The 20,903-nt window shown below is 40.1% G+C and overlaps 1 protein-coding gene across 2 annotated transcripts in view; it reads left to right on the top strand.

Annotated features, from left to right (window-relative positions):
- The window catches only part of LOC142421996 (uncharacterized), a 51,839-nt gene extending 32,034 nt beyond the window's left edge, over positions 1-19,805 (top strand). For both annotated transcript variants that reach the window (XM_075527294.1, XM_075527293.1), the window contains 5 exons: positions 12,133-12,290; positions 13,562-13,604; positions 16,638-16,824; positions 18,702-18,837; positions 19,579-19,805. In XM_075527294.1, the coding sequence (XP_075383409.1) occupies positions 12,133-12,290; positions 13,562-13,604; positions 16,638-16,824; positions 18,702-18,837; positions 19,579-19,678 (624 nt within the window). In that variant the 3' untranslated portion in view covers positions 19,679-19,805. The remainder of the gene's footprint in view (positions 1-12,132; positions 12,291-13,561; positions 13,605-16,637; positions 16,825-18,701; positions 18,838-19,578) is intronic.
- The last annotated feature ends 1,098 nt before the right edge of the window (positions 19,806-20,903 follow it).

Genomic DNA, 20,903 nt, shown 5'->3' with positions numbered 1-20,903 from the left:
CTTTAGCCATTGAAAGAGTGTGTTTGCTTTTGCTTAAAAAGAGTAAATAAATTTAAAGCACTGCATAAACACTTTATAGTAATAACTACTGCTTATTTTCTTGCATTATCCAAGACTAGTGCCATTCAACCACTTTTAAAATTACTTCATACCATTTTTTGTCAGCTGCTCTCTTTGTGTCTCTGGATTCCAAAGAATACACTGAAATATTGCAGTACTATTTTAGCAACTGAAAGCACAAGGACCTTCTTCACTGCCTCATGTGCTTACAGAGTATTCTGAAGAGTCATTTAGTAAGACAGAAGGATACTTAAATGCAAATACACTTCTTTGATGGGGATGACATGTCCATTCCCCTGTGATGGTGGGGATGACAGTCCATCTACACCAGAGGTGTTGCCTAGGTCAGAAGAGTGTACCTCTCATATTAACACCACCTCCACAAGGAAGAGAAGACGGGTTATAGTTGTGGGCGACTCGTTTCTGAGGGGAACTGAGGGTCCGATATGCTGGACGGACCCTCCTCTTAGGGAAGTCTGCTGCCTCCTTGGGGCCTGGGTGAAGGATGTCACGAGGATACGCCCTAGCCTGGTGTGGGCCTCAGACTATTACCCCCTACTGCTCTTCCATGTGGGGGGTGATGAAGCTGCAACACAAAGTCCTAGGGCAATCAAAAGACACTTCAGGGCCTTGGGATGGCTAGTAAGGGACTCCAGAGCACAGGTTATTTTCTCCTCTCTCCTTCCAGTTGTGGACAGTGACACTAGCAGGAACAGAGGTACCCAATCTATTAACGCATGGCTCCATGGCTGGTGTCATCGCCATGGATTTGGGTTTTTTGATAACGCGTTGGCCTACCCAGCACCAGGCTTGCTGACGTCTGATGGGATTCATCTTTCTCAAAGGGGAAAGAGAATCTTTGCTCAGGAACTTGTAGGGTTCATTGACAGAGCTTTAAACTAGACTTGAAGGGGGAGGGGAGTAATATAAGGCTTGCCTGTGAGAAGCTGAGAGACGACGTGCCACGGTTAGAGGGAGCGGGTGCCAGCAAGGGCACTCAGCCTGTGTCTCTGAGATGTACTGGGTACACTGGTGCACAGTTGAAGTTGAACAGAGTTGAGCTAGGGGATACTGAGGCAATAGGAGCCAAGAGGCAAACACCAGTGAAACACCTCAAAGCACACAAGGGGTGTTCCTCTATGAAGGAGACACGGATGACAGCCCAGCTGAAGTGCCTCTACACCAATGCACGCAGCATGGGCAACAAGCAGGAGGAGCTGGAAGCCATTGTACATCAGGAAAACTATGATATGGTTGCCATCACGGAAACATGGTGGGATGACTCGCACAACTGGAGTGTGGCGACGGATGGCTATAAACTCTTCAGGAGGGACAGGCAAGGCAGGAAAGGTGGTGGGGTAGCCCTATACGTTAGGGAGTGTCTGGATAGTTTAGATCTTGATGATGGTGACAATAGGGTGGAGTGTCTGTGGGTAAGAATGAGGGGGAAGGCCAACAAGGCAAATATTGTGGTGGGAGTCTGTTACAGACCACCCAACCAAGATGAGGAGACAGATGAACTATTCTATAAGTAGCTGGGAGAAGCATCACGATCACTAGCCCTTGTTCTTGTGGGGGACTTCAACCTACCAGATGTCTGCTGGAAATACAGTACAGCAGAGAGGAAACAGTCCAGGAGGTTCCTGGAGCGTGTGGCAGATAACTTCCTGACACAGCTGGTGAGTGAGCCAACGAGGGAAGATGCCCCGCTGGACCTCTTGTTCACGAACAGAGAAGGACTTGTGTGTGATGTGATGGTTGGAGGCCATCTTGGGCAGAGTGATCACGAAATGATAGAGTTTTTGATACTTGGAGAAGTGGCAAGGGGGGTCAGCAAAACTGCCACCTTAGACTTCCGGAGGGTGGACTTCGGCCTGTTTAGGAGACGGGTCGAGAGAGACGCCTGGGAGGCAGCCGTTATGGCCAAAGGAGTCCAGGAAGGCTGGACATTCTTTAAGGAGGAAGTCCTAAAGGCACAAGAGCAGGCTGTCCCCAGGTGCTGAAGACGAGCCGGCAGGGAGGAAGACCGGCCTGGCTGAATAGAGAGCTTTGGCTCGAACTCAGGAGAAAGAGGAGAGTCTACAACCTCTGGAAGAAGGGGCAGGCAAGTCAGGAGGACTACAAAGGTGTAGCAAGGCTGTGCAGGGAGAAAACTAGAAGGGCCAAAGCTGAGCTAGAGCTCAATCTGGCTACTGCCATAAAAGACAACAAAAAATACTTCTTCAAATACATTAGCAGCAAAAGGAGAGCTAAGGAGAATCTCCAGCCCCTAGTAGATGGGGGAGGGAACACAGTGACCAAGGATGAGGAAAACGCTGAGGTACTTAATGCCTTCTTTGCCTCAATAGGTCTTTAATAGCAGGGCCAATTGTTCTCTGGGTACCCAGCCCCCAGAGTTGGAAGATAGGGACGGGGACCAGAATGGAGCCCCAGTAATCTAGGAGGAAATGGCTAGTGACCTGCTGCACCACTTAGACACTCACAAGTCTATGGGACCTGCTGAGATCCACCCAGGAGTACTGATGGAACTGGCAGAAGTGCTCACCAAGCCCCTTTCCATCATTTACCAGCAGTCCTGGCTAACTGGGGAGGTCCCTGCTGACTGGAGATTAGTGAATGTGACGCCCATCTTCAAGAAGGGCCGGAAGGAGGACCCGGGGAACTACAGGCCTGTCAGCCTGACCTCAGTGCCGGGGAAGCTGATGGAGCAGATCATCCTGAGTGCCATCACACAGCACGTAGAGGATAACCAAAGGATCAAGCCCAGCCAGCATGGGTTCAGGAAAGGCAGGTCCTGCTTGACCAACCTGATCTCCTTCTACAGGGTGACCCACCTAGTGGATGAGGGAAAGGCTGTGGATGTTGTCTATCTAGACTTCAGTAAAGCCTTTGACACGGTTTCCCACAGCTTTCTCCTGGAGAAACTGGCTGCTCATGGCTTGGACGGGTGTACTCTTCGCTGGGTAAAGAACTGGCTGGATGGCCGGGCCCAAAGAGTGGTGGTGAATGGAGTTTACTCCAGTTGGCCGCCAGTCACAAGCGGTGTTCCCCAGGTCTCTGTGTTGGGGCCACTCCTGTTTATAATGTCTTTATCAATGATCTGGACGAAGGGATCGAGTGCACCCTCAGTAAGTTTGCAGATGACACCAAGTTGTGCAGGACTGTTGATCTGCTGGAGGGTAGGCAGGCTCTACAGAGGGACATGGACAGGCTGGATCGATGGGCCGGGGTGAATTGTATGAGGTTTAACAAGGCCAAGTGCAAGGTCCTGCACTTGGGCCACAGCAACCCCATGCAACGCTACAGGCTTGGGGAAGAGTGGCTGGAAAGCTGCCTGGCAGAGAAGGACCTGGGGGTGTTTGTTGACAGCCGCCTGAATATGAGCCAGCAGTGTGCCCAGGTGGCCAAGAAAGCCAATGGCATCCTGGCTTGTATCAAAAATAGCGTGGCCAGCAGGACTAAGGAAGTGATCATGCCCCTGTACTTGGCACTGGTGAGGCCGCACCTTGAATACTGTGTTCAGTTTTGGGCCCCTCACTACAAGAGAGACATTGAGGTGCTGGAGCATGTCCAAAGAAGGGCAACGAAGCTGGTGAAGGGTCTAGAGCAGAAGTCTTATGAGGAGCAGCTGAGGGAACTGGGGTTGTTTAGCCTGGAGAAAAGGAAGCTGAGGGGAGACCTTATTGCTCTCTACAGCTACCTGAAAGGAGGTTGTAGCGAGGTGGGGGTCGGTCTCTTCTCCCAGGTAACAAATGATAGGATGAGAGGAAATGGCCTCAAGTTGCACCAGGGGAGGTTTAGACTGGATATTAGGAAATTTTTCTTCACCGAGAGGGTTATCAAGCATTGGAACAGGCTGCCCAGGGAAGTGGTTGAGTCGCCATCCCTGGAGGCATTTAAAGGACATTTGGATGAGGTGCTTAGGGACATGGTGTAGTGGTGGTCTTGGTAGTGTTAGGTTTACGGTTGGACTCAATGATCTTAAAGGTCTTTTCCAACCTATACAATTCTGTGATTCTGTGATTCTTCACTACTGAGAGATCCAATGCCCAAATGAAGTAAGAAGGAGCTCAATTGGACTTGTTGGCACTTCTTTCTTTTGGTATGATTTAGTATGAGAGCATAAGAAGGACAACGCATAAGATGCTGCTCATCCCACTTTCTTTTCTAAGGGCATTACAAATAGTGTTCTTAGTTTAACACAGCATTTATGTAACACGTCAGCTGCATGATTAAGTTGGAAACATTATGTTCCTGGCCTTGCCTCACTCAGGAGGAAAAATTTTTCCACTTAGTGGATATAAGATGTTCTTTGAAATAGTTAATTGAAGGCAAGAATAATTCAGGGAGACAAAAATAGTTCAGGATAATCTGCATGTCAGTATCCAACAAACTAACCGGAGTCATCAATTTTCAGGTCTTGATTCTGATGTTAAGAATAGCAACTTACATTGGTGTAATTGCAGTGACTCCAGCAATGCCTGATTTCCACCTATGTAAGAAGATAACCAGGCCTTTTATTTATGCCTGAAGAGGTGTATATAATGTTTTGTCGTGGAGAAAGGAAAGGGTGTTTCATCCTCTGCTTTAGTCCGTATCAAGAAACACAGAGAGCTACATTTCCTCATCATGGCTATTTACAGGCAGAAATTATCCATCCTGAGCTTTCCTTTTCCCACCTACATTAAGAAAGAGATTGATGTTTCTAGAGCTTTTTACATATTGACTCACACATGTAATTGCTGCTGTTTCAGACTCATCTCTAATCACACATTGATGAAGTGATAGCTGTTGCAACAGATTCAGTCACTTTACATACAAGTTCATTTTGTTTTCCCTCAAACAGATGCTGCTGCTGATCTTGAAGTTATATACCATCATATACTTATATGAAGAATCTATATAAGTAACTAAAACACATTTTTTACTTCAGTGGACATAGCTATGTTTGCGACCTCATAGCAGAAATATTGGGCACATTGGGTTAGAACCTTGTTTTGTATAAATTGCTGAGATCATTGGAGATATAATGATTTATAATATTTTTGCCTACACTTAGCAGCAGTGGAGTTCCACTATACACTCTACAGTTCTGATCCCCCATTGTCCAGATCACTGGATCTTCTCAAACGTGCTATTTCCTTCTTTGCCAACATGCCCAGTTTTTCTCCTAAAGAAGAGATAACTGGACATTGTGAGGAGATAGACAGTGATGTACACGTAGGCCCTACCCTGAGGCAAGTATAAGCAATCAAGTTTCTTGTGCTTGAACTTACACATTTTTTCAGGGAAAGCTGAAAGCACATCAGCATAGCCAAGCATTGATCCTTTCTTTACAGATAGCAGTGTCTGCTCCTCTAAAACTAGCATCTGCTGCTCAGCACAGTAAAGTGACTGCAAAGTCACCACAAAATGTCTATGGTGAAGACTGCAGTGTAGGACAGAGGAACCTTAATCAGCTTTACATGAGACCAGTAAGACAACAAAAGCAACCTAGCCACAGCACTAGAGCATCACCTCAACAGATTACATAAGTCACACAGATCTCTGAGCTGCCATCACCAAGTGGCTTTTAGAACCTGTCAGCTAACTTGGAAACTTTACAACGTGCTGCAGCCTTCAGGATAAAAAAATACTGGTCTTGCAAACCCGTTAAAAAGAAGGACTATAATTCCTGGGGCCCAGGAACAAATGGGCCAATAAGCGATTTAAAGGCTGTGGAGCATGCATTCCCCTATCATGAGGACATACCTGCTTAGAGAGCTAACGGTGTTCTAGGCTCAATAGGAAAGCACAAGGATAAAGAAAGCATTATAGCCAAAAACATGTTTCCCAAAATTCCTCATTACAAATATCCATCATGTAAGGAGCTCAGCTAATTAAATGCTGGGATTTACAAATCCACTAAAAATGGCAGCCAAAGCCAGAATTTCCTAGTTTCAATTCATCGTTGCTTTCTTGCTTTGTAAGACTGGTTAAAAAAATATGTATAACAAGTGATTTTGTGGCTAAAAAAAGAGAAAAAAAAAAGATAGAGTTGATAAAATTAAAAGAATTAACAAAAGATCATGTCTGTAGCAATGCCCTAGCTTCCCTCTGATTTGTGTCTTGCTGTGTTCCTAGGAATTATTTCCTGTCCCTTTGCCATAAATAGACCCTGGGAAAGAGGATAGTGAGACAGATAACCAATCTAATACCTGAAAAGGAAAGTACGAAGTAAATATCACTGAGGTTATGGTCTAGGAGAAGCTATAAAGATGACTGGCTCCAAACAGGAAAGTGTTATGAATGTACCTATCTCCCTTGCAGACTTCCTTTCCAGAAATCAGAGACTGATGTATTCTAGTCAAATCAGCTTTGTCTGTCAGGTCCCTATGTTACTTTTGTCATTTATTCCATTTCTATCTCCAGTTCTCTCAGCTCAGAATGATGTGGAACAATAGTAATTAGGAATAAATGTCTAAAGAGTATTACTTTTCTGCCAGCATTTTATATGGACTCAAAGTAGGAAAGTCAAAAGAAGAAACTGTGATAGAAGGAATTAGAAGCACGTAAGTTTGAAGGAGTAGTTAAGGTGGAAATCACTGTCCTGACAGTAAAAAACAGCATGCTTTAGAGATTCAGATGTAGCAAGAGACTGAACTGTGAATAAAGAGTAAATTCACCTTCACATGTAGCCCAAGCCTCAGAGAAATGGCCTTTGTGACAGTTCATGGTTGTAATGCTCTGAAACATGCTGTAAGAAAACTGCAACACATGATCTTGAGAAGTACTCTCACTGAACACAGTGGCAGCAGTGAAGGGGAGGGATGTGCTTTTTGTCAGTCTTCACTGTGATTATAAATAATAATGTCAATTTAAAAAGGAATTACGATTTGCATTTCTTAGGCTCACAAGTTTAATGCCTCTAGGAAGCTCTCAGGTGTAGTGTGAGTGACTAAGGCAAAGTTTCTCAAAGCTGAGATGAGGGCAGTGGGAACAAAGGTGTGCATTTCTTAACATGCAAAAGCAATTAGAGCCCAGCCTGGTAAAGAGCTATTACATCACCTAAATGATCAGATGTTAGGTCATATTCCTGTTTCCATTATGAAGCCAGTCCATTTCAATAGCTCAACAGAATTTTATCTTCTCTGTTTATTGCAGTGTAATGCAGCCAGCACACTGTCAATTAAGTATTGCTCAGATAATTATACAGTGCTATTTACATTCAAAGGGGTCCATAACCTTCACTTTTTCTCAACAGCAGAATGCTTTCCTCATTGAATATTCTTTAATTAGTGGTGTCTCTGTGAAGGAAATTACTGTTCCTTGGTTGTCTCTATTAGGGTATGTTTGTGTTTGTAAATCATTCTGTTCTCACCCTCTGCCTTATTCAGAACACCTGGAATCAATTTGCTATTTCTTTCTATTTCAAATAAGATTCAACAGCAACATTTACACACCTCGTATAACCAGATGGATACCAGTCTTCCTTCTACCCTTTATTCACATAAAGATACGTCACTTTGCACCCAGGCCTCATGGAACAAGTGAAAGCCCTCCCTAAACACAAAGAGGAAATTTAAATGCAGACCTAAACTGTTCCCTTTTCTTTCTACAATTGCCTTTTCTGTACATGGGAAGAGGGCACTTTACAGAAAGTTTATTTACAAAAATTTTGTTACTCATACACTACAGTACATGCTTCTGGATGCTTGTGTGCACCCTTAAGACTGTTCCCAGTAGAACAGAACAGAGAGAAGAAAAAATGCCTTTAAATTATCTTAATTTCTGTGGTATATACAGAGTCCAATTATTATAGCAAGAAAGAAATCCCTTGCCTGCCATGCGTGGACCCTTCACATCATTTCAATCTATGACAAACATTCAGTCATTTGTTCACTTGAGCAGGCCTGTGCGTTCATGGCTAAGCCTAAGCACTTTATATAAAAGGCTTAGCTATAAATAGATCCAGGTCTGAGCCATTGCTCATAAAGATACCGCTTCTATTTGTTCTTCATTCTTGCTTGGAGCTTTATCATCATGGTCTGGGAGCTGCCACATTATTTAGAGCTGGTATATAATCTGTTTTCTTCTCTACGTTTTCCATGACTCCCATGGCTCCAGGATATATTTTTCAATTTACATTTAAGGAGCTGCTGAATCCAAGGTTCCCAATACTTCCACTGTATTATTTCTATTAATAAATGATAAATAGCACTGGCTGATATGATACAGAAGTTAATTTTGGACTACTAACAGATTGCATATCCTGACCCACAGAAAGAGTCATAATCAGATATATTATTTGACCTGATTCTAGTTGTTCAAAATTTTAACCCAATCAATAGTTCTTCCTGTGAGGTGTGGTCCTGCAAACTGTTCATTACCTCTTGTGCAATTAATTGTAGCAAATGATTCCACCTCAACAAAAGAACCAACTGGAATTCATTGTATCACAAGACCACCTGATTGTACTTCGTCTGACAGCTGGTAAAGTTAGGTGTAGGATAATTAGGGTCTTCGAATCAGAGGAGCTTTTACATCTTTTTCCCTTGTTGTCTTGCTCTTCAGTATGTTTCTACTCTCTCTAGTTCAGATGTAAATTGTTTAAAGCAAAACAAAATTAAAAACTAGATTAATTTAGCTCTACTGGTGAAAAATGTCACACAAACAGTTGTGGAGTCTAGAGCTCTCTGTTCACCAGCATATGCAAGTCCTTTCTTCAAGGAGAAAGGAAAAAGATGTAGGGGAAAAAGACATAAAAGCCTTAGTCTCTCCTCTGCACCAGTGTGCCCAGCTCAAAGAAGAAATGCAAACAGGAAACAGGCTCTAGCTATAATTTCCTAAATATCCGAACAATGAGCCCACCACAAAGCACAGTGATTTAAAAAAAAGAGATAGGGAAGGGAAGATTTTAGAGATACTACTAAGCAAGCAGCACCAGACCTCAGGGAGAAGCTGGTCAGAGAAAACCAGAAAATAACAGATGGTGAAAAAGCCTGAGTGCCAGAGAGAGTCGTGGTCACATCAGCTGTGATGGAGAAAGTTAGGCAAATGAGAAATAAGAAGCAAAAAGAAAAAAAGAGTTCATTTTCCTGTCTCATTTAAGAGATGTCTAGTTTAAGAACACAGGAGCACATCCAGGAAGACATTTTTGAAAGACAGTCAAAAATTCAGTCATGCCACTACTGACCTGAAACCAATCTGAACCAGTGACCTAGGGGCAACTGCTTTCTTACACTTTCCACTGCCAGCCTCCTGAGCTAGCCAGTCTTTCATTTCTGCTATCTAGCACTGCTCAGTTTTCACACTGTGTTTTAGATTTTTTTCTATTATTTATTCTAGGATTTGATCTTAAAGTTACTTTTAAAACTAACTTTAAAAACTAACTTAAAGTTAGTTTTCTGTAAAGTTACTTTTATTCCATTTCCTAGTACTTGCAGTCTCTTGTGTAGCTTAATTTTAATTTATTTTCATAGTTATTCCTGTTGTTGATTTTTATTTCTTTCACTGCAAATAGCATGAAATGTTCAGTCTTTTCAGCTTCTCCTTTCTAATAGAAAAAGAAGTCTAACGAATAGCAAATATAACTCTGCTCAAACAAAATTCTTTGAACACAGTGAATTATTCAGGAAATGCTAATTTTCTGCAAGTATTTACACCAAATTAGATAGGGCTGATTGGTGAACCCCCCAGGCTACATACACTACCTTAATGACCATCTCACACAATAAAGGAAGGAGATGTCTACTTTTCTATTCTTATTTCTCCCTTATTTCAGTCTCATAGTTATACATGGTTTAATATTTTCATTTTTTTGCAGAAACATTTCCTCTAAAACTCAGGCCATCTTACAAAAACTAGCAGCAAGGGAAGGGCTACTTCAGATGTTTCTATTATTCTTAGAATAGCATTTACCAAAGCAGCATATGCTTTCTGCCCTCTACCCAGAGGACTCCATCCATGTTAGATACTGCAGACTGCCAGGAATCCATGAAAGAGCTGACAGCAACCTTGAGAGAACAAAAAAATATTTTTTACTTAAGTGCAGAATGGAACAGTAGTAGCAAAAATCTGAGTTAGTTCATTTAAAAGCTGTACGCTATGTATCACCAACTCAAGCAGCATCACATAGTTATATTAGGTTCCATAGTGGCAGTATCATCAGTGGGTTACTCTCCAGTCACAGGCATAAGAAATTACTTTTATAATTATTTTTTCAGCAATATATCTTTGGCACTTTTTGTAACAAAGAGCTATTTGCCTAAGGAATGCTCTCAATATATTATTCATGAAAGCCACACGAGTGAAAAGAAATGCCCTTTATATCTGGCTTATCAGAATTAGGGGAGCATGGCTGCCTATTAGTCAATGAAGGACATTTGGTCTCACTTTGAATGCCTCAACTCCATCTTGTTCCTTTCCTAGATGTATTCATTTGAAATGAAGTGGACATAAATCATTCTTGATACCACAGAGTTCTAGCTGAATTCATTCTAGACAGTACAGAAAGTGTTTAGAAAAGGAGTTTATAGGGATGTGCAATAATAGTGGTCACAGAGCCATGTCAGTACCTGCAGTGACTGTTGCCTTCAGGCTCGGACAGTCAGGAGAACCCAGACCATGGACAGGATCCCGCTGAATAACAATTCATCAACCTAGGACTTATTATTATTTACATTAGGAATGAGATTTGGAGCCTGAATACATATTTTTGTTATGCTGTCTTAGCAATGTAGTTTTGTGTCTGAAGGCATCATAAGTAAAGTAGGTCACACAACACTGACAACTTTCAGGATTGCCTTCATCTTCTGTACTGACTTTCATATTGCATTTAAAAAAAAAAGAAAAAACAAGCAGAAGAATCTAGGAAATGCATTCATGAATGTTTATTTAGACTTTTTCAGTATTAGGGGTTATTTTATTACTACAAAAAATTCATGTATTACAAAACGATAATTACATGTGCCAATGAGCATACAAGCAAGTATTTAACTAATACCCATAGGTGCACACTTTGTTCGTGGAAGGATATGTATGTTTATTTTTAGGCTAATAAAAAATTATATGGGGCATTTACAATTCAGCTCTTACTGACAGCATTTAATTAACTCCCAATAATCAATTGATTTTATTCTATGAGGCTCCACCATTCGTGTATTTTGCAAACGGCACTAATGCTCTTCATATGTCCCAGCATTAACTCATGTTTTTAACTTTATTGCTGCCAAAGTTGATGCAATTGTTAGAGCTCTAGTCATAGCTCTTCAAAGCAAGGGGGCTAAGAATATTGTTTAAAACACAGCTAAAGTTCACTGTCTAGATGTGTGCACCTTTGTTTTGAGTTAAGACTTGAGCGGAGCTGGGGTGGGAAAGTGGGGGGAGGAACTGCTTCACCTACATACTTACATTAAGGAGCTTAATGGCTTCTTATAACTAACCACAGAGAAAGACACTAACAATACCCTTCAGTCTCAAAGAGCTTGGAGCAATACAGTACAAAAGGTTTTTAAATGCTTTCCATTGAAAGTTGTCTGAAATGAATGGGAAGGGTTACGAACATACTGATATTAGGGCCACTTTGCAAAGGAACTGAAATCCAGCCTTTGAAATTATGCTCACTGTTTTCTGAATGTAAGCCTTTGTTCCCTCTATCTGCACATATAAGGTGAGGTTTTCAACATAAACGCAGACTGCAAGCAGCATTGCTTCATAAAGAGACTCATGCTCCTAAATTCTTTGGTGCACTTTGAAAATCCCACTCTCGCTCAGCTGCACCCTCAAAACTTGGAATATTTCCAAATACCTAGCAAGGTTTCCACATGCAGATACAACTTCTGACGAACCAAAAACAATTAAGAGAGTAAAAATAGAGATGCAAATTTAGAGGGTGTTTGCCTAGTTTATCTTTTGTGACTGCACTGTATTTTCTGCGGCTGCTGATCCTTAAACCATATAATTGGAATAGTTTCAAAAGCGTAAGAGCTTATCACCAACTTGTACAACTTTGAGTATTCCCTGATCCCCATCTCACAGGGATCAGTTTCATATTAGTTCTGAACTTTGGCACTCTTTCTCTCTTAATTGTAGGATGAAGGGAAATGCAGACCCCTGGAAGTAACAAAGCTGGAAGGAGCAGAAATTGGTGTTGACACCAGTCTGGGTAAACCATTTGTTTTTAAATGCATACCTCAAAGTGGAAACAGAATTTTCTACTTCTGTGCAACTTCCAACCAAGAAATGAAGAGGTAAGTGATCTTTCATTTTACCGGGACAGTTTTGTTATTCTGGTTTGGGGAGAGGGAGTCTGAATTTTTGGAGGATGTTAACAATACCTGCCTTGATCAGTTGAAAAAAAAAAACCAATCTGTCAGCTACTATGGGAAGGTGGTGTTTCTAATTTTCATTTGCAGAAGTTTCAAAAATTATTTTTCAGCTTCATAGGTTTTTGATGAGAATTTTCTTTTCATAAAGTCTTTAGTATTCGTGTTTTGCTCAAGATCCCCCTGAATTCTTGATTAATCTCCAGAAAAAAATCTTCACCCATATTCTCATGCCTTCTTCCCCACTGCTATATTCAAATGAAAGTGTAAATCTTCCTCTGTGTGTAAACTTGCTTATTGGTCATTTCACATTAATGATCTCTCTTCTGCCCAACAAGGACAGTGCTAGTAATAAATACAATCCCATCTTCCATTTCTTTTTTCTGACATTCTGTCATATTATCATTTCAGTATTTTAAAATGCAAGCATGCTACAAAAGCATATTCATTCTCATAAGAGACAATGAGTTTGGGTTTGACTCAGAGTTAGACTTAAAAAATATTCTTTTTGCATTTCCCAAAGACTATAGCTGATAAAACAAAGAGACTAAGTCACCCAAAACACAAGTAACAACTTTTTAGGCTTTAATTTCAAAATGTACTAAAATCTAGTCTTATTTTCCTCTTTGTTTTACTGTGAATTATCAAAAATATAAAGCTATTAAGTAGGATGACATTTGGTATTAATCCACCCATCTTTTTATAACATCTTACTACTTAACGTAGCACCCACCATTGTAATATCAGAGCATTTTCCATTTCCAAATTCTGTACCATCCCTAGCACAAAAAGAATAGCTTTGCCAACAAATAGTTTGCTTTATTCTGTAGTCTCCAGTTTCAGGATTCTTTACATTTCCCACAAATTCCTTATCTGCATTATAACAAAGACACAAGAAGAGTGATCATTTAGCCTGACATGTTGAACTATATGCAAAATCCATAGATTCCCTTGTCTGCAATATTGTCTTAATCTATTACAATGTGTTACACAGCAAGCTTTGAGACTTATTTTTGTGAGTTAGCAATGTTTATTTAGATTTAATCCTCTACTTTTCTATCTTGAAGCTTTGAATGTGTCCTGAAAATTACACATCGCTTTAGATGCTGTCTATGTCAGCAAGTTAAAAGAGGCAGTGAAGCACATTTATTTTGCTTTACCTAACTAAGCTATTCTCATTTTTTGTCGTATTATAGGTGGCTGGAGGCTATGGATAAAGCAGTGCATCCTGTCCATCAGGTAATTCTTTATTTATATGAGAAGCAGATGGTGTATAGCAGATTGTGCGGAAGACTGAGAGACAGTAGATGTATTTGTACATGGTCAGGTGCAGACAGCAACATGGAAGCTGCATACTTTTGTTCTGGGCTGCTGGGATGTGAATCAGCTCCAATCTAAAAGCCGTATACAGACATTATTGTGACTTGGCAGATATGCTTTGCTGCCATATACTGGAATGAATCAAAATGCTCCCTTTCCAGATATCAGCAGCTTTAAGCTGACTCAGAAACATAACTTAAAATGAGGGTAGTAGGAAGGGAGGAAGGGGAGAGACGACTCTCACAACCACATAGTCTGCCCTAGGTAATACTATTTGGAGTAAAGGGAGAGAAGGGCTATATCTTCCTAAGTATTCCCTGCAAGTATACCTTGGTTGCAAGCTACCTGCTTTTTCCAACAGAATACTGGGGGGGTGGGGTGGAAAGCAGAGGTGTGTGCTGAGTTCTTCTTTTCTGTATTTTCAGACATGAAGAAAGATAAGTTAGCTTATAAACTTTGACTTCTCTCTCTCTCTCTTTATACAGCTATACTCTCTGCTGGCCCCTATGGCTGCGAGAAACATAGCCATAATTGATCTTGAGCTGCTACAGAGATACCTTGCTCAGCCCAAGATAATTTAGTATTAATGTCCCTGGCTGAGCCCTGAACAGGGAACTGCAAAGCTAATTTTAGTACTTCCAGGGTTGGAAGGATGGGGTCAAAGCCACTTTAGCCTACCTTTTCCTGGCCCCATGATTCTTATTCTTTCCTCCTATAGGCAGACCACCTTTATAAAAATATGGTGTTCATCTGTAAAATCTTTTTTTAAAAAGGTTTAGCTACTGAACCAGCTTGGGTTTTAGCAGAAAGAATGTGAGGCTCAAATGCAGAGTAAGTATCAAAGTCTACCTTTTTTGCAGATGAATTGAAATCTTCAATAAACAAAATAAGAAAATTGCAAGGTACAAATTATAACCTGCATTAATGCAGTGAAAAAAGAAAGAAAGAAAGAAAGAAAGAAAGAAAGAAAGAAAGAAAGAAAGAAAGAGAGAAAGAAAGAAAGAAAGAAAGAAAGAAAGAAAGAAAGAAAGAAAGAAAGAAAGAAAGAAAGAAAGAAAGAAAGAAAGAAAGAAAGAAAGAAAGAAAGAAAGAAAGAAAGAAAGAAAGAAAGAAAGAAGACATTTACTTTCCTCCTTCTCTCAACCCAGGGCACATGAGTGACTCAGAGGTGTGCTTTAGTCATGGGTTTCCGAACAGTGAAAGGAGGGGTTTATTGTTACTTTAATTCCTTTTCCACTGAAATGATTTGATCAAACATATATTTCTTTTGGCTTCAGCTTTCAGATGAGATTGTAAGGGCAAAACCAAATTTGTTTCCAAGTACCTGGCAGTGCTTTTTAAAAGAATACAAAGGAATCCACATACTTAAAAACAGCAAAAATAAATCAAACAATTTAAAGTGTGTACTCTAGCCAAAAGAAACAAAAAATAGCCTGAGCCAAAAAGGAGGATAAAGACACACCTACACAAAAGAACCTATCAAAAGAGTCATTCTTTAGTGTAAAATACAAAAATAACTTGTTGGATAAAAAGTTCCAACATTATATATACAGAAAGATCTCTCATGCATTCACCCATTAACAACACAGTAAGTTGGCTCCTTTGTGCTACTGCATCTTATTTTTGACTGCTTTATCTTTTTTAGTTTTGTCTTTGAGCAAACAATATCCTTTTCTGAAAGAAATGTTTTATTTAATATGTCGCTTTCATTGCCTAACCTCTGTTCTTAATGAACACTGTATCTGTTCCTTCCTTCTAACTGGACTGTCCATTTAGTTGAATAGAAAAAGCTTACATTTTCCTTCTTTTTTGTTTGCTATACTGTTTGTTACTGACTTTTTGCACTAGCTAGTGTGTTACAGAAGGGCTCACAACACAATGATTTAACAGACCAATATACTGACACTATGTTGTCTTAGTGAACCTACAAGGATAACTATTTTATGAATACACCTAGTATTACTGAAGTCCTCTTCTGCACTTTGCTGCAATAAGACTGAGCAGGTTCCCCATTCATAACAAAGAATACAGGTAGCTATACTGTGCCAGGTCATTTTTCCATCATTGCCTTGTCAAGGATACTAAAGAAATATCATAAATAAATGCAAAAGAAAACCCCAGTGGAAACAATCAGGATGCTATTGATATTGCACACATTCTTACCATGGATTTCAAATGGCAATAACACTGGCTGATGTAGAATTCAAAATAAATGTTCCAGATAAACAAAACACGCTAGGAGAGGCTGAGTTCCTAACATCTCTCAGATTTAAAGGAAAAGAAGAAATGCTTTAATCTCACATTAGACAACTTGGTCTTATTAAACAACAGTTTATTTTTTCCTGATTTTCTTTTTGGATTCTGTTATCATACAAATGGCCTATACAATGGCAGTGTGTCATGGGCTGAGTTTTTTTCTTCACCAGTAAATGACAACAGGATAATTTTAGTAATGAAAAAGACTGTTTTCCAGAAAGGGATGGGAAGGCATCCGTAAACATTTTGTGTGTGGCAGTGCTTCCATCCAAGTCTGAGTGCTGTATTCTGGCCTCAGACACCACCACATTTTGTCTGGAACCCAGAGGGTAGATGGTGAACCATGTTTTGCCAGGTTACCGTAAAGACTGCTGAAGTGAGGCAATCAGCAAGACAATTTTTTAAAAAAAGCTTCTTCATAGAGCTTTGAAATAGTCCTGTTTCTATCAGCAAAACTTGTACTGAAAAACAAAATAGATCCAGAAAAGACGAATTATTGTAAGAAGAAGGTAGAAGTTGGTCACTGTTTGCCACCAAATGTAGGTTTTTCTAATTGCATTTTCAGTGTTGACTTTTCAAATTATTTTCACAACAAAAGCTAATTTCCTAGCAGGGGACTAGCACTTGTGTCTTTTCATACTAGCAGGTCCTCCTTAATTTCTTATCAGAACTTTTCATTACATGCTTACTTTACAGAACCACGTGTGGGTAGATGTCACACTGCATAACACTGCACTTCCACCCTTGGCTATCAAAAATCCAGAGTGCCTGGGCCTCCTCCACCAGCTGGACAGAAGCAAAGACATCTGGATTCAGCACTACTGCATTCTGAAGGATGGCTGTTTGTACTTTTATGCCACTCTCCGCTCTACACCTGCCCAAGGTAGGGATGGCTGCTGGATTTTAATTGATGGTTAAAGCAGAAATGTTTCACTGAAGTTTCCAAATAGAACTTTTACCATTAATGAGAGTTTCTGATCAGAAAACTCACTCTGTTCTGTGAAGGTGAGTGAAAGAAGACCAAACTGTCTCTTTTCATAAAATAGCCACCTAATTCCCCCCCATATTCTTTCCTTTTCCTCCCACGGTCTGAATTTTTCTTTCTGGAATGGAGCTAGTCAGGATCTGTGCATATGACTTTAGGAGCAAGTATAAGCAACAAGAGCCACCCTTCCAAAGCACTTCACAGTGGCTTGAGCCAGTCCCACTGATGGCAGTGTGATGGAAGCTGTTGACTCCCACATGTTAGGTAGAATACTTGGAGGGAGGGACATCATAAACTCGGACTGGTTCCTCTGCCACTACTGGCTTTTCACATAGCCTTGGCAAAGCTAGCCCACCCTTCTCCAGCTGAGGTTGCTGCTCCAGGGTGTGGCCAAGGTCATTTGCAGCTAAAGCTGCCATCTAGCAGCTCTCCCCACACCAAAAGAGGGTGTCTGGCCACTCTCTGAAGGCAGCAACGTGAGGGTACTGGGGTCAACTGCAAGTAGAGGAGCTGAGTTTCAGGCACTGAGGAGAGCCTGCAAGCACAACTCTATGAAAGTTGGTATTAAAAAAAAACAAGAGGTGCCCCAGGGAGAGGGGATGGGTCAGGACCTGCAAATGCACTCTCCCTGTGCTAAGGAAGCTGGCAGTCAGAAGAATCAGAAAGAAAATTCTGTTGTACTTTTGCTTACTAGCCAGCTTTCAGATGAAAGGGAAAACTGTTTTCTTAGAGTTTATGCTGTTTGCCACATGATCCGGCAAAAGGCATTCCACTTTATAGTCTATACCATTTACATGGCACTTCTCATCTTCCAAAGGCCATACATAAGAAACAACCAGTGATTTCCTCTCTACATGAAACTGAAGGTAAAGCTTGCCCAGAGCTAAGCAATGAATTAGCGTAAAGGCAAAAATTATTATGTGTTTATGACACCCAAACCTAGGCTTCTACTGCTAAATATGTCACTTTGGTGTTTAAATATTCTACTACATGCAAATTCTTCCATATGTTAGTGTTTTCTCTCTTGTTATTGCAACTATTTTTTTTTCCAATTTCACTACGGATTCTCACTCCCCCATATCATTCTCAATGCTATAACATTAATTTGATGTTCTTGTCGCTGAATGTGGGAGCCAAAAAAAAAATGCAGACCCTGAAGACAATAACAGGAACATTCAGCTGCAGTTAATCAGCTCTGCAGGTCTTTTTGGCTATTCACCATGTATGTATAAAGTGAACATATACATTGTTGCAGTGAAATGATGTCTGGGAAAACAAACAAACAAACAGCTAAAATGAAAATATCGTGAAGACCAAATTCTGTCTACAGCCTTTTCTTCACAGATTTGCTGTGACCTGCAAAGACATTCCAGTTACTAACGGCAGCAAGGGGAACCAATGCTGACTCTAGGATTTTTTTTAATGTTGAAATTCATGTTCCTTTAGTTTTTAAAGGAAAGACAAAGAACATCAAAAGCTAGAAAAAATATTTTCCCACTTCTTATTTAATGAAAAGCTAAATAAAACTATACTGCTGATCATTTGCTGGACAGGAAGTGTGTTTTACACTATTTCAAATCGATTTTCAGAAAAAAACCCTGAACTTCCATATTTTTAAATATTTTACATGCAAATTCTGTACAACTCTGTTGAAGCACCCAACACAAGGCATCTGAAAATCCAACTTGCAAGAATTGTTGGTATGCTTGTAATTGGCAGTAACTCATAAATGGTATCTGCAAAATATATGATGCATGTTATTTTATTCTGTCCAGGTGGCCTTTACCTACAGGGGTATATTGTGAGTGAGCAGTCCCTGGGCTCCAAGAGATCTGTAATTGAACTCAAACCTCCATCTGAAGAATTTAAAACTTTCTACTTATGTGCAGAGAATGTAAATGAAAACAAAAGGTAAACCAAACTTTTTTTTTTTTTTCAATTTTATTTGCCAGACTTTAGGAAAGTGGAAACACTGTAGCTTGGGAAGATCTAGTGACAACTTTTCATTCTGTTTTCACTTGTTCCCCCAGATTTCCCTTTAATGGTAGCTTTAGTCAAACTGCAGTATAACATGCTGGCACATGTGAGCCATCAGTTCTGCTGTTGTCAATGCTGGAACTACAGCAAAGCTGGCTTGCAGAGGTTCAGAAAGAAAGCTGGATAAGGTGCCTTTCACAATGATGTGTGGGTGATTACGCTACAAGAAAAGCTATGGTACCTCTCATTAGAGATAATGGAAAGTATATCCTCCTCATTGCCAAGAATTATTTACTTCCAACAATGACCATTAGAATTAAAAAAGAAAATTGGCCTATGAAAGTTCTGAAGGTGAATTCCCTCATCATAATCCAGCCAAATTCCATGGCTGTCAGTTGGAGGAGTTCTTGTCTAAAGCCTACTAATTACAGGATTTGAGTTTTTTGTTTAATGAACAAAGGACAACACTTTTCAGTATGTTGGAAATTGGTGTTAAGATATGTTGCTGTTATAGCCAACTCCTCCATCTCCTGCCTCTCTCCAGTCCACTTACTGTCAGCATACATAGTAACGCAGCTGTACGAACACTATTTATAAAAGGCATGTTTCAAAGAATATAAAAATGCATGCATAACATTTGATCAGAGAGAGTTGTTAGTCTTTCGTTTCTTCTAGGTGGATTACAGCTTTGAAAGCTTCAATTAATAAATGGTTACCCCTACACCAGGCAATCCAAGATTTCATGAACAGACCACTGGAGGAAACAAGGATGTAACAAGAAAGCTTTTTTTTTTTTTCCTCTCAATTTCTGTTTTCCATTAAAAATTCCATGCTATGTCTTATGATTAATCTCAAAAGATGCTCTAGCAGCAGGTAATCTTAGCATTGCTATACATTCACATCTTTTGTAAGCATTAGTAAATAAATGTAAAGCGATGTTGCCTTCTTTGTGGCTGTCTTTATTTTGTGTTTCTACATCAACTCAGACCATGCATAAAGTCTGTTTTACAGCAGTGAACGGACATCAACATTTATCTGATGCAGGCAAAAGAGGAAGCATTGTATTTCGATGTATATTTTGTACTCCCTGATGTTTTATATCTGCACTCCTTTTTATCGCAAATGCACCCTTTGCAAAGACTTTTGCTTTTCCATTCAGAAGTTTCGTATGTGGGTTTGCCTTTAAGTTTCTAGATGGTGCGGTCCTTAAGGTTGGGACAGGCTGTGCTGACTGAAAGGCTAGCAGCTACATACCATTACAGCATGCTTGGGGGAATGGAATACATTTGTATGATTTGGATTAATACTTTTGTTCTTGTGCATTTTATCTTAACATAAAATTTAATTCTAAAGTGGTTTTAGCTTGGCCATCTGCCATCACAGCACAGCACATTTGTGGAGAGAAGTCAGTTCAAGAATTGAAGACGCTGTTTCCTCCAAAGTTAGCAGTAAGAGACAGCATCATAAATCTTCATCAGGGATATCAGGGTTAGACATCTGTGGTTATTACAGCTGGTCATATACTTAGCATTTGACATTATTCTCTAACATTAACATAATTCCTCCCATGAATAAATCTGGGTATTCAGTTTCCAAGCTTCCCAAAATACTAATTCGAGTAAAATAACAAAGGTTAGTTCCATTTACTTATTGAAGCCATGTGCTAAAAATATCTCATCCTAAGAAAATTACAATTTATGCTGCAGCAAGTACAGAAAGGAAAAGAATACACACCCCATACAGACAAAAAAATTGCCAGTTTGCGAGATTTTATTACAAAGCCTGTGATACTTGGTCTTCTTATCACACTCCTTAGACCTTGAGATCATCTGAATACACGAGAACCTCAACTACTTGATTGCTTTTATTATTAGCCTGGAAAATATCAATTGAAATGCCATAAAAAGCTAAAAAGCAAGTGGCACTCTCCCAACCACCACAAATGTATTTTTTTAGGAGATGGATTTATTAGCTTTTGATGCTTGAAGCAATAATACTTC

The sequence above is a fragment of the Mycteria americana genome, chromosome Z (assembly GCF_035582795.1).
Source record: "Mycteria americana isolate JAX WOST 10 ecotype Jacksonville Zoo and Gardens chromosome Z, USCA_MyAme_1.0, whole genome shotgun sequence".
NCBI lineage: Eukaryota > Metazoa > Chordata > Aves > Ciconiiformes > Ciconiidae > Mycteria > Mycteria americana.
This window is presented reverse-complemented; position numbering and strand designations above follow the sequence as displayed.